This window comes from Heloderma suspectum, chromosome 2 (assembly GCF_057233095.1).
Source record: "Heloderma suspectum isolate Gila_16-S chromosome 2, 16-S_ref, whole genome shotgun sequence".
Lineage (NCBI taxonomy): Eukaryota > Metazoa > Chordata > Lepidosauria > Squamata > Helodermatidae > Heloderma > Heloderma suspectum.
In genome coordinates, this window is record NC_139459.1 from 24,914,344 (window position 1) to 24,929,174 (window position 14,831).

A 14,831-nucleotide genomic window follows, 5' to 3' on the forward strand; every position below is an offset into this window, starting at 1 on the left:
ACGCCTCCTGCAGATGCACTTGTTCACCCAAGCCTTTTCTGGCTTGTATTTAATTGCAATTAATCATACACTGTTCCATCTTACTGTTTCTTGTACTGTTATTGTAGCCAAAATTGTTTCTAATAGTATATTTTGGATATGATTTTTAATATTTATAGGTGAACCGCTTAGAGATTTTATTATAGTAAGCGGTGTACATTTACTATTAATTGATAAATAAATAAATACCAATCAAAAAGGCAGAAGAAGCCGTGGGAAAACATGGGGGGATTACAAATGCAAGGCAATATTATGTTTGAGGCAGGGCAATCACACAAAGAAGCCTCATCGGGCAGCATGCACCCCTGGTCATCTGCCACATTCTTGGTGCATCTGCAGCACCTCAAACCCAACATAAACTCATTCTTCTGCAGACTTGACAAGAAGGAATACCAGATCAAACCTCTGCCTTGAAGCTCTCCTTATGTCCATTTTAGGAGGAGCCATAGTTCAGTGGTAAAGAACCTGCTTTGCATGCAGAGGGTCCCAGGTTCAATCCCCGGTATGTCCAGGTGGGCCTGGAAAAACCCTTGCCTGCAACTGTGGAGAGCCATTACTGCCAGTCAACATCAATAATACTGGGCTAGATGGACCAATGTTCTGACTCAGTATAAGGCAGCTTCCTATGTTCCTACATGGAGTGATAGAACCTTCTCAGTTAATCTGCTGCATAAAGGTCCTTAAGGCATGCCACTAGAGGGAGATGCCGGCATATTAAATCAGTCAGACGGTGCCTGCTCCTACATATTGCTGAATAAATGTAAAGGTGTGTGCATGTATACAGTTCTCATGCAGTCTTAAATTTGCAGGTGGATATAAAAAAATCCAAGAATCTCATCCCCACAAAGGGTGTGGATCTCACCTTTCAGCAAGTGTTAATTTTCGGTGATTGAATCTTGACAACATGACCGGAGTTGCAGTACATCCAGTAGTTTTTGTAATGCAGTCATCACATTTCTATGTTGCTAAAGAAGTAGCAAACGTTCTACTAGTGCTTAATATATATTTGGCATCAGCATTTGCCAGGTACTTCATAAAACACAGAAGCGATAGAGCCCCAGTCTTGAAGATACTGCCTCCAAATCGCAATCAGTTCTCACCCAACTGGTATGGAGAAGCATTTACTGCATGCAGTTTAAATAATCACATTGCAAGTCTCTACCCCAGTTTCCCAAACCTGGCACCCTACAGATGTTTTGCACTACAACCCCCATCAGCCCGTCAGCATGGCACATGGACAAGGATGGTGGGAGCTGCAGTTTATTTTATTTGTTACATTTCTATACCACCCAAAAGCCAAAGGTCTCTAGGTGGTTCACAACAATTAAAACCATAAAATACAACATAAGACACAATATAAAAGTTTATAACTACAGTATAAAATAAAATAAAACCCAAAATAAAACCTGGCAGCAATGCAAAGATTTAAAATACAGGAACAGATTTAAAACAACAGAAACTGAAAGACTAAAATGCCTGGAAAAATACAAAGGTCTTCACCTGGCACCAGAAAGAGCACAACACAGGCGAGCCTCTCTGGGAAGCTCATTGAAAACATCTAGAGGACACCAAGTTGGGGAAGGCTGCTCTAACATATACAGTTTTGTCAAGCCAATCACAGGGAGAACATAGGTATATTCAGGAGGCAGACAAGCCCCAACCTGTGGACATCTCCGAAGGATCAGGCAGCAGCTGATGGGAAGGATTCCCTCTCTCATAATACTAGAACCCATGGTCATCCCATAAAGCCGATTGGTGGGAAGTTCAGGACAGATGAAAGAAATGACTTTTTCACACAGCACATAGTTAAACTATGGAATTCGCTACCACAAGATATAGCAATGGCCACAAATTTGGATGGCTTTAAAAGGGGATTGGGCAAATTCACAGAGGATAAGGCCATCAATGGCTATTAGTTCTGATGGTTATATGCTACCTCCAATATCAGAGGCAATATGCCTATGCATACCGGTCGGTGGGGAACAGGGGTGGGATGGTGCTGTTGCTTGTGGGTACTGCTTGTGGGTTTCCTGTGGGCAGCTGGTTGGCCACTGTGTGAACAGAATGCTGGACTAGATGGACCCTTGGTCTGATCCAGCAGGGCTCTTCTGATGTTCTTCAAGACATTTTCCTGGGACCTGAGGGAGCTACTGCCAGTCAGAGTAGACAGTGCTGAGCTAGAAGGACCTGTGCTCTGATTCAGTATAAGACAGCATCATATGTTTGCTATCAGGACCCAGGGATCAATATATTTGAAATAAAAAACAGGTAACCTTGCACCTGGGTAAGGTTTGAGCTTTATGAAAAGGGGCGAAAGACTTTTATGTTGGGCCTGGAAATGTACTCGCATCCAGTGCTGCTGGTGTAACACAGGGGTTGCGTGATCCAACTTCCTAGGATCTGCCACTACCCAAGTGGCTGCATTTTGTACCAGCTGAAGCTGGGAAGCAACAGATTTCGCCATGTGAAGTGCAAGGTGACCACTTCGTGCATCTGATGAGGTGGGCTGTGGCCCATAAAAGCTTATGCAACTATTCATCTATCAGTCTTGCTTTTGTTACAATGGAAGTGCTTGCTAGGGCATCATTCAGATTTGGCTGCTCTGGCCATCACTACATGGTCTTCCTGGGACAACAAGAAAGAGTCTTGAAAAGGCCCTAATAATTGAGCTTGCGCATTCATTTCACGCAAACATATATTTTAAACCTTCAATGTAGTCCTCGTTAATTAGAGGCCTGATTCTTCAGATAAGGATGTCTGGTCAGGAACTGCAATTTACAACCCCAGCAAGGGCCTCCAGAAATAGATTCTCCCCCCCACACACACTTCTATTTGCAGAGGATTTCAGACCTTCTGTTTGAAGGAATAATTAACTGGGAACCCAAGTTTTATTTCTTCATCCAGATGAGTAATCCCTCAAACTTCAAAACGACCACTGGTCACCCAACTCACAGCCTCACGCTTTCAAACTATGACATTTCTGGGAATGAGTTTTATAAATTGAATTAACTTCTTTTCCTGTTTTTGAAAGAAACAGTGTTCGGTTAGAAATCTTGGCAGCTGAAATGTATAAATGCATTTTTATTTTTTGTGCAAATATTGTACAAAGAATTGTAACACATCAATCATGTATGACAGGTGTGTGTGTGTGTTTTAAGTCCACCTCCAATTTTTATACTGAAATTCCATGGCTAGTTTGTACCTCAACTCCACTTCCACATGGCACTGATGAATGCTCTGCTAAATTAAGATCAGAAGAGCCATGCTGGATTAGACCAACAATGAAATGCTATACATGTCTACTCAGAAGGAAGTCCTACTGAGTTCAATGGGACTTACTACCAGGTAAGTGTGAACAGAATTGCAGCCTAAGAGTCCATCTAGTCCTTCTGCAAAGGTGTCCAGTCAGGGTACAGTTGGATGGACATCTTCTGTTGTCTGTCTCCAGCGATGGGCCAACAGCATCCTCATTCCATTTTTAAGTGTTTGAATGATGGGCAATGAAGCCACGCAAGTTAAGCATGTGCATCAATGGCCTGTTTGTTGCATGGTGGGAACAGGAGCACTGAGCAGCATTTTCAAAGATGAACCAGAAGGGCCCAAAGCTCGGTGGGAGTGCAACTGCTTTGCATGCCAGAGGCCCCATGTCCAAACCCTGGCAACTCCACTTGACAGGATCAGGTTGCGGGGGGGGGGGGGATTTCAAATGCAAGTCAGAACAGGCAATACCAGGCTAGACAGGCAAAATGCCTGACCTGGTACAAGGGAGTTCCCCATATACTTGAAAATACAGAATTGTATTGAAAATACACAACCTTTTCCTCTTGAACCCGCCATAGTTGCACTGTAGAGGTTTACCAAACAATTTGGAGCTGCTAGCCAGTGCATATGCTATCACTATATCATTCCATGGCCAGGATATTACCTATTTGCCAACTACAGGACTCTCTGCCACAACAACCCCTAACTTAGATGGCCTTAAAAGGGGGGGATTAGACAAATGCAAGAAGCATCAGCCCTTAATCCAAGGTTAACTAGCTGTGATACCTAAATGGAACTTCTCCCTTCCCTGTGGGTAGATGGGAAAGAAGCTGGGGAGAGGCCATGATTTGGATTGCAAAAACAGTCTGCAGGGAAACGGTTAATCTTCGCTGCTGTTGAAATCAAACCTGCAGCTCCATTGGTCTGCATTTCAATTTTTTTAAAAAAAATTGAGTCAAAAGATCAATAGTGGATCCCCTGGCATGACGCTAGCTTGAGCCTTTTATCCCCAACTGAACTGATGCCCAATTCTGAATAACTACATTTGTTCACTTTTATCCCACTTTCACTTTGTCTCTCCTATCCTCCAGGAAATTCCTGACTTGTGTGGCGGATAATTTCCTCCTACAGAAAGTAGAGGAAGGAACTAGAGGATCGGCTATCCTTGACTTGCTCCTAACCAACAGAGATGACTTAGTGGGTAAAGTAGCAGTTACAGGAACTCTGGGGGAAAGCGACCATGTTATATTTGAGGTCATGGTTCCAAAGGAAGCAAAAGCCGAGTATAGCCAAACCCATACCCTGGATTTTAGGAAAGCTGATTTTAATAAACTCAGAACAATGATCAGTAAGGTCCCATGGCAAGTGACTCTAACGAGAAAAGGATTCCAAGATGGGTGGGAGCTTTTAAAAAAGGAAATTCTCAAGGCACAATTACAAACAATTCCAACAAGAAAAAAAAAGGTGGAAGACAACAGAGGAAGACAATGTGGCTTCACAAAAAGCTTAGAGGTGACCTGAAAACAAAAAAGTACACATATAGGAAGTGGAAGAAAGGCCAGGCTACAAAGGAAGAGTACAGGCAGGTAGCACATAATTGCAGGGATGGCATCAGGAAGGCTGAGAACAAGCTGAGGCTAGCGAGGGATGCTAAAAGTAACAAAAAAGCTTTCTTCAGCTACATGCATAGTAAAAGACAAGAGGAAAGAAATGGTTGTTCAGCTATTAAATAAGGATGGCAAAATGATAACAGATGACAAAGACAAGGCAGGAGTGCTCAATTCCTACTTTGGCTCAGTCTTCTCCCAAAAGAGGGTCTATGACCCCCCTGGCAAAGGTGAAGTACAGGCTGAAGGAGCAGTATTGTAGCTTGAGATCGATAGGCATATGGTCAAGGAACACCTAATTACTTTGAATGAGTTCAGATCTCCAGGGCCAGATGAACTGCATCCTAGAGTAATAAAGGAACTGGCAGAAGAACTCTCAGAACCGCTGTCTATTCTCTTTGAGAAATCATGGAGGATGGGGGAAGTGCCAGATGACTGGAGGAGGGCTGTCCTTATCTTCAAAAAGGGTGAAAAGGAGGAACTTGGGAACTACAGACCAATCAGTCTGACATCCATCCCTGGGAATAGTCTGGAGCAGATTGTAAAGCAATCCATCTGTAAGCACCTTGAAAACAATGCAGTGATGACTCGAAGCCAACATGGATTTGTCAAGAACAAATCCTGCCAGACAAATCTGATCTCATTTTTGGATCAAGTAAGCTCCCTTGTGGACTGTGGGAATGCTGTAGACATAATATACCTCGGCTTCAGCAAAGCTTTCGACAAAGTGCCCCATGATATCCTGATGAGCAAACTAGCTCAAAGTGGGCTAGATGAAACAACGATCCGGTGGATCCACAGTTGGCTACAGAATCGGACTCAAAGAGTGCTTATCAATGGGACCTTCTCAAACTGGGGAGAGGTAACGAGTGGGGTACAGCAGGTCTCAGTCCTGGGCCCAGTGCTCTTCAACATTTTTATTAATGACTTGGAGGAGGAGGTGCAGGGAATGCTGATCACATTTGCAAATGACACAAAATTGGGCAGGATAGCTAATACTTTGGAAGACAGAAACAAAATTCAAAGTGATCTTGATAGACTGGAGCACTGGGCAGAAAACAACAGAATAACATTTAATAGGGATAAATGCCAAGTTCTGCACCTAGGAAAAAGAAACTGAATGCACAGTTACAAGATCGGGGATACGTGGCTCAACAACACTACAAGCGAGAAGGATCTTGGAATTGTAGTAGATTACAATCCCGGGAAGTACTAGTTCCCTTGACTCAGCACTGGTTAGGCTCATCTGGAGTACTGTGTCCAGTTCTGGGCACCGCACTTTAAGAAGGATGCAGACAAGCTGGAGAGTGTTCAGAGGAGGGCAACAAAGATGATCAGGGGACTGGAAACAAAGCCCTATGAAGAGAGACTGAAAGAACTGGGCATGTTTAGCCTTGAGAAGAGAAGGCTGAGGGAGATATGATAGCACTCTTCAAGTACTTGAAAGGTTGAGGAAGGCCAGGATCTCTTCTCGATCATCCCAGAATGCAGGACACATAACAATGGGCTCAAGTTACAGGAAGCCAGATTCTGGCTGAACATCAGGAAAAACATCCTGACTGTTAGAGCAATACGACAGTGGAACCAATTACCTAGGGAGGTAGTGGGCTCTCCCACACTGGAGGCATTCAAGACAAGGCTGGACAGCCACCTGTCGAGGATGCTCTGACTTGGATTCCTGCATTGAGCAGGGGGTTGGACTTGATGGTCTGTAGGCCCCTTCCAACCCTACTATTCTATGATTCTATGATCCCTAGGACCAGCATCAAGGGTAGGCATGGCTGGGCATCTGCCGAGGGCCCGCCCTCCAGCAGGGGCCCACTGACAACAGCCATCTGGCATTACTCTTCATCTTCACCTTTGCAGCCTGCTAGTTCACTTCCTTCTCACTCTGGCCCAGACAACAGTGGTGGTGAGGAGGAGGAGCAGTAGATGCCCCTGCTTACTTGCTCCCTGGCTCTCAACCTGTCAAGCAAGTAAATGGTGGCAATGATGGGAACAAGGATGAGGAGCAATAGCAGCTGGTGGTGAGAAGGTGGGCACGAGAGGGCCCATTGACAGTGTCTTGCCCTCCCACCCCTCTCCGATTTGTTACTCTTGTTCCAGCTATATTCTATTGCTACTTCTACTCACCCTACCACCTAAATTTAGACTGTAAGCTCCTTGGGCAGAGATCTGCCTCTTACTAACACTATTCTGCAAAGCATCATGTACAGACTGACGGCGCTTTGCATTGATGGTGCTATATATCTTGATTCTTCTTTCAGACTGTTTCCCCTACTTTCAGTTATGCTCTGCACAGCAAATCAGGGACATGAACAGGTGTCATAAAAATTGCCTTTACTTTGGAACAACTCCATTGGAGTTGGAAAAAAGAGGTTTGTGGGACTTGAAGCTTACATCTAGGGATTCACTCTCAATTTATGTTAATTTAAAAGGGATTTACAGCTCCCAGATTTTGTTTATTATATGCTTCTGTGAGAAATCCCTTGTGCTCCCCATGGTTACAAGAACTGCTTTTTACAGCCAAACCGTATGTGTAACTTGATCTGGAAGATAAGAAATCCAGAATAAAGGGTGCGGGCACGGGCTGCATATGTATTTCTCTTTGATGCCTTAAGGGTCCTAAACTATAGCTATACCATATAAGCACCAAATGAAAGAATTACTCAAAGTATGTTAGGACAGTGCCCTCCTGAGGAAACTAGAGAAAAAATTCAGTGGCATGCATGTGAATATTTATATTGGGTGTGGAACACCATCCATTCATTCCATTCCCTTTGAAGCTTGCAATTAAAAGATGGTATAACTGAAGACGAAAGACATTAAAGACTGGAAGGGCATTGGATATGCCATTGCTTCATACATGCCCTTATTACACACCTGATAAAAAAGGAAGAAGAAATTAAATTCAAGCAGCACGTGGCAATGCTCTAAGCCGGAGGGAAGTGTCAGATCAAATAAGCAGAAAGCAGACCTCCTTAACAGACAGAAAAGGACTTTACTCCTAAGTACTTCAACACACACAGGCTGCTGCTTTCTTTTTAGATCTGCTTCCTCTTTTAATTAGGGTTTTGTCCAGTGGAGGCTCGTGACTCCAATGTCAGTGGGGAAGAGAATCTGCTCCAGGTTTCAGTCAAAACCAGTAAGAACTCTAAAGGAGCTATCCAAGGTGATAACTCCTTTAGAGTTCTGGCTGGTTCTGACTGAAACCCAGACCGGATTCACTGCCCCACTGACATTGAAGCCACTGGCCTCCACTGTTTTTTTCCACAGGCCCTGGAACATCCATGGCATTCATTCCTATATTTTTATTATTCCGTGCAGTTTGTGTGTGACCTCAAGATATCCCCTGGCCATTGCATAGAGGCCCAACCAAGTCGAGTGACAGCATTCGCCAGAACACTCAAAGATGGTAGAGCCATTCCAAGAACATCCCTGCAGCTTTTGTCCTGTGGTCTTGTGATGGTACGAAAGCAAGCAAAGAACCCACTCTCCATTCTCAGGCTTGAAGGAGGAGATCCAGGTGGTCTCAACAATTTTTCCCTCTACAGAAAGGGGGACCCAAACCAAGCTGCAAACCATATTTTCAGAGCACTGGCCCAGGGGCAACTGCAACATTTTCTTCCATGCCACAACAGTAGGCTTAGCATGCATGCATCACCATTATTCAGGTCTTTGACCCTCCTTGTGATGGAGCCAGTAGTTTCAGTATTATCTAATAAGGTAGTCCAGTTGTCTTCATATTACTGATGTGGGAGATGAGGAGAGAATAGTAGCTTGCCTAAGACCACCTAGTGAGTTCCTGTGTAAGCTCATGCTTGAATCAGGGCCTCTTTGGTTCACAGCTCACACTCTGAGCCGCTAGAGTAGCCCTCAGGACAGGGCTGGCATTACTGAGCACTTGCCAAGGGTTCACACTCCGGCAGGAGCCCACTGACAAGAGCCCCCCGGAGTTGCTCTTCCTCTTCACCACTGCAACCTGCTTATTCACCTGCCTCTCGCACTGGCCCAGTCAAGGGTGGTGGTGTGTGGGAGAAGCAGCAGATGCCACTGCCGATTTTGCTTACTGACTCTCTGCCTGTCTGCTAGCAATGAGAAAGAGGATGAGGAACAACAGCATCTGGAGACAATGGTGAGGGAGAGGGTTCACTGAGGCCCAAAGGGCCTTCAAAAACCTCAAGCTGACACTGCCTCAGGAAACAAGAGTGCCCCAGCTGAGGGTATATGCATCCACACCAGACTCTATGAAGTTCTTCTAAGGTTGCTTGCTTTTATACCACCCCAAAACCACAGGACAACTACAGCAAACACACACACAGAGAGCAATCCTATGGCCCCCAGACAGCATCTTGGGGGCCATAGGATTTTTCGGACTCCTGGATACAAGGCCGGAGACAGCGCTCCAACCTCAGACCCAGGAGTCCGAGCTCCCCGCCCCCTTGCAGCCGGCGAGGGGGAACCGCGCTGGCTGCCTCTCCGAATTCACACAGGGAAAGGGGGCATTCCCATGGGTGGGGAGGGGAAGGGACTGGGGAAGTGGGGATACAAGCTCTCCCCAGCTGTCCCCGGCCTCCATTCCTTCCCGATGGCTCCAGCCCTCCCACTCCCCGAATGGCTCCAGCGAAAATGCAGAGGGGGAGCTCTGCATTGGATACTCATAAGCCTCCAAGTTTGGAGGCTCACGAGTACCCAGGGTAGATCTAATAGGACTGTGCCCTTAGAATCATAGAGTTGGAAGGGACCTCAAAGATCATCCAGTCCAACCCCCTGCAGATGCAGGAAGCCCACAACTACAGCATCCTGTACTACCTGAGCACCCCTTTCCTCACCTTTCCCTCATCTTGATATTCAAACCTAGGTATATGCTGAATTTTTGCCTGTCAAATGTCCAAACGCCTTTATTCCTGGGGCCACTCTATTCTCCAGACAGTGGCCTGTGGTACGAGAGCCTTTTGTCATGTAAAATGTTTCTGTAACACAAACATACATATGCAGGGGGTCAGGCTTCATAAAGCGCTGATGCCAGGTAGCAGTAATTGCTTGGAAGTTATGTAGAGCATACACTAGGGCATAGCCAGATATAAAAGGTGCACGGGACATGGCAGCCTTCAGTTTCAGGCCAGCTTATAGGCCTGGGAAGTGCACCTCTTTTTTTTCCTAGAAAAGGCCCTGGTTGGTGTTCACTGCCACTTGGTAGAAGCACCCAGATGCCAAAGGGCTACCTGGTTTCATAGCCCTGGTTTAAGCCAATCGCAGATTGACACAAAAGCCAGGTAGTGAGGAATCCTCCTCAATTAGCTTGTTGGAAGTGAGGACAATAGGCAGGAAGTGATGATGCTGTGTTTGTCAGGATTGATTCTGAGCGCAGGGAGATGGTTAGCAGCTCAGCTTCAGAAAAGGAGTAGCCAGAACTGAGGGAGGCATTTTCACAAGCTGGTTCAGATATGGGTAGGCATGCTTCTCAGGTTACCAACTCCCAGATGGCCGGGTACGAAGCCTCCCCCTCACCCCCCTCTGTGAGAAGCGGTGAGCAGGAGGAGGAGGGGTTTCAGGACTGTGACCTAAGAGACCCGAGGCAGTGACACAGAGCTAAGAGGGACGCATCAGGGGCAGAGCTTAGACGGTCGAACCGGTTAGCGATTCATGAGAAGCTACACAGGAAAGCAGCACACGAGGGGCAGGACCTCGCTCCCTAAGTTAGCCTAGCCAGATAGCCGCCCTTTCAAACTGCAGGCAACTTTTGGTGATCCCATTTGAATCCCCTGGAGGCATTCCTTTGTAGCCAGAGTGTCTTTGAGGATTTGCCTCTGTAATGAACCTGTGAATAATGAATTAAAGGTGTGAGACTGAAGCCTCTCTACTTGTGTGTGAGAGAGAGTCCTTAAGGAAAGAGGGGGCCAAGGGATTTGTGACAGTGTTTGCTGGGAGGGGACTGCTTGACAGCAAGAAGCAAATGGAGGTTGGGCATCACTTATCATTACAGATCATCTCCAACCCACTAATGCAGAAGTCAATAGCTACTCATTATGGAGGTTATAGATTATCTCCAGTATCAGTCTGCCTCTGAACACCAGTAGCTGGGAATATGATTAGGATAGTAGTATTGTGCTCATCGGGTGCCTATAGGCATCTGGCCGGCCGCTGCGGGAACAGAATGCTGGAATAGATGGGCATTTGGTTTGATCCAGCACAGCTCTTCTTATGCTCTTATATTACATACAAAACAAATAAAAGGAGGAGTACCCTTGGAGTGGGGAAACATCTCTATTGCAAACATTTCATTTTAAAATGTTCCTCTCTTTTCTTTAAGGGTGAAACTGCCAGTGAAATTCTTACTACACCTTGATTCAGATTTCAGAGAGACACTTAAAGACTGGCTCTGTCCTGTGGGCTGCCAATTGGCTGCATCTTGTCCTCTGTGTCCTCCTCCTACTCTGTCGTGGCCAACAGTAGTGTGTGTGCATGCCCTCCTCTCCCCTTCCAATCTCCAACAAAAGCCCACATTTCTTAAGACTAAAATCTCACACAACCGTAGAAATGTTGCCAGAAAGAGCATCTCTACACCAACCTAAAATCCCACATTTAAAACAAGGTTTTCTGTTTCTGTTTTAAATGCAGGATCATGATGGACTCCTTTTACACATGCTTCCTCCCCACCTTTCCCCCTGCCTTTGCCCCCTTATCTGAGTCTTCCACATGTTTCATTATACAGCCAGTAGATGGCGCTGTGGTCTAGCTCCTCTTATTGTGGCTTTTCCTTTTTCATAAGGGAACTGAAGCGGAATTCAAGTGCTGTAATGATAGCTCATTATCTCCAATCTTTTAAAAATTGGAATAAAGGTAATTTAGTGTGAAAGATGCCCTGGAGGTTAACAACATCATCTAAAGGACCCACAAACTTCCATGAGTAACCAGTCTCAATAACATGATAAAAGCTCAGTGTGAAGAAGCCCAAAGTCAGAAAATGCCTTTCTAGGTATTTCTAGTCACTACCTGGTGGTTGTAGGAAATATGACCTAAATTTTGGGGTTCCATCATGGAATATGTGCAGGAGTGAAAGCATCGAGGGTAGCACACCATCAAAGACAACTCCACCAGATTAAAAGTCTGGAACAGCAGCTACATGCAGCATTGTGCCAATCAAACAGCATGACTTGCCAAAGCGATAAACATGGCTTCCAAGAAATTGTCTTGGCCACTGTGAGGTTTTTCTAAGCAGCCCATTTCTTAGCTATGGAAGAAGAATTTGTTTATGAGGAATCAGTGGAGGCACTAAAATAAAACAGTGGTTTAACATTAGAAAGTGGGGTACCTGGTCTTTTATGGAAAGAGCAAATATTGGCCTCTTTGGAAACACCCCGCTCCTCAATTAGTGGGAAGATAGGAAGCAAGAACTCAAAATAACCAAGCAAACAAAGAGGAACTAAATGATGCCTGCTTGTTTAGAGAACCTGACAATCTTGTGTGTAAATCCTTTACTCTTGCAAATAGGCAGATGTCAGAGACAGCTGCTTTCATTTCCGCTCGTTTTTTTCCAAACAATTCCCCCCTCCATGAGTTTGGCTAAGCAACCGCCATTTAAAATCCCACCAACAAAAGTTTTCTAATCCTGCCCGCTTCTTACAGGGCTTAACACCAGTTAGCATGGGGACCTGTGGAAAGCCAACAGGATTCAGCACTCCCACCGCTGGTATATGGCAAGTTCAAACTCCTATTGGGGACCTAAAGGAACATTAGCACATAGATCCCATCCAACTCATTTTCCATCCAACCAACACCTGCGCTGATCATTTATTTAGTCAGAAAAGCTCAACACTACAAGCTGGTGGTGGCAGTGACAGACTCTGGAGACACTTTCAGCTGTATCTCCATTTATGCTGATGAGACCCACATTTTGGATCCCTGATAAGCATTACAGAAGAAAGAAACTTGAACTGCATGGCTTGTCAGATAAACCCAGGAGAGTGTGCATTCATTGCTTAGGGGCTGTTATGTTTTAAATGTGCACTAACTAAAGTCAACTTCTGTAACTTCTACAAACTATACATCAAACTATTTGCATAGTTGCTCTTGTTTTTCCTATCTGACTCTGCAGTTTGTGCTATTTCACACAATACATTCTGGCTCTACTCATTACTGAGAACGCATAAATTGCAAGAGGTATATGCACGTTGAATCTGGACTCCGAACAACCAGGGATGAATCTGGATCTGGCAAGGTGAGGCAAACCACCTAAGGGATCAGGTTTTGAGATACCATTAGAGGGAAGCAAAATTATCAGTTATTATTACATATTACTATCACCAGAGGAATACCTGGTGGATTTTCTATCTTGGACACCAAAATGTCCTCGGGCCATTTCTGAACCAGAAGCACTTCTCATAAATGTTTGCCATATAGCTAACAAGCAGCATCAGATAGCTTGTGGAAGCTGGTTCTTTGACTGCAGGGGTAGGGAACCTGTAGCTGTCTAGATGATGTTGGACTAAAAAACCCAGCATCCGTGACCATTGGCTATGCTGGCTAGGGCTGATGAAACCTGGACTCACACAGCATCCCCACCTGTTTTACTGAATAAAATGATAGTTAAAATCACTCTAGGGCAGCCTTCCCCAGATGTTTTGGATTACAACTCCCATAATCCCCAGGCTGTTGACTGGGGGATTGTGGGGATTGTAGTCTAACAAAGCTGGAGAGTGCCAGGTTGGGGAAGGCTGCTCCAGGGTATTGCACACAAATCTCAAAATATTACTGATTGCAACTCAAGTCTATTTAAACCTGTCTTACCTTGCACCACTGATATCCACCCCAACCATCAATTGTCCATTCAGCGAAAGGATTTCATCTCGCAAGCGAACTTTTCCACATTTCCCTGCCGGGCTGTTTTTCTTTAAGTCAGTGACCCAGATGCTTCCAACATCAAGCACAGGGCCTTTATGCCCTTTCTTTTTTTTCCCCACTCTCCGCCTTTCTCCGTAGTCCCCCAAAGCTGGGATGTTCCCAAAACTTAGGCCAAGAGATTCGGCCTGCCCAGGATCCTTGGTTAGGTAAACGGTACAGATCTCCATGTCCACCGGGCTAGGACCATGTTGCAGTTTGCCCTCCTCCGCTGGGAAGTTCAACTGGATATACTCCCTCAGCTTTTTAATGGCAGAATGGCAAAGCCTCTGCTCCGGCTCTTCCACTTCCCCACTCAGGTGGTTCTGCAGCCACCGGTAAAGGAGGGGAAGAAACTCTGCCGCATTCTCTGGGGTGATGGGCATGGTGGTCACTGCAGGATTCCATTATGTGAAGAACTGATTCCTGGACTGTCCAATCAAAATTTGATCAATGTGCCTTTCAGGATCAAGGAAGCTGTGCGCTTCATCAACAGCCATAGTTACAGAAACAAAATGTGTGCACACATAGAGAGTCACAAACAAACAAACAAACAAACAAACAAGGGTTCTCTCTCTTCTCTAGTTTGGCCAAAATGAACAGAATGGCTTTTATGAAGAAGAGTCGAAACAGCTGCTCTGGAGAATTCAGAATGAAGAGGAAGGAAGAGATGGGAACTTCTTGTTTGGCTGTCCGTGCAGAAATCACTCGGGCATCCAGTATTCCACTACCAGAGCTTATAATTGCTCTTCCACATTCAGCAACACCTGCTTGACCTAGAAAGGGAAAAATAGCACAGTTAAAACTATAATTCTCTCTGTCATATAAAGGACTGGAGAGCTGTCTGCATTGCTTATTAATGAGAAAGCTTTTGTTAACATTATTCCATTCACTCATTAATTCTATAATCTGTTTATTTTGTTTTTTATAAATTCTTGGATTATCCACTATATTCTAAAAAGACTGTACTAGAGGAACAAGACAGTAGGAACACAAATACATGTTTATAAGTATGCAAATGGATGTCTTTTCTCTCCCTCTCCC

At 45.1% G+C, this 14,831-nt stretch overlaps 1 protein-coding gene across 3 annotated transcripts in view; it reads right to left on the reverse strand.

Annotated features, from left to right (window-relative positions):
• Nucleotides 1-14,173, reverse strand: part of PDZD2 (PDZ domain containing 2) — a 226,564-nt gene extending 212,391 nt beyond the window's left edge. For all 3 annotated transcript variants that reach the window (XM_084832043.1, XM_084832042.1, XM_084832044.1), the window contains exon 1: nucleotides 13,698-14,173. In XM_084832043.1, coding sequence (XP_084688169.1) covers nucleotides 13,698-14,173 — 476 coding nt within the window. The remainder of the gene's footprint in view (nucleotides 1-13,697) is intronic.
• Nucleotides 14,174-14,831: the final 658 nt, after the last annotated feature.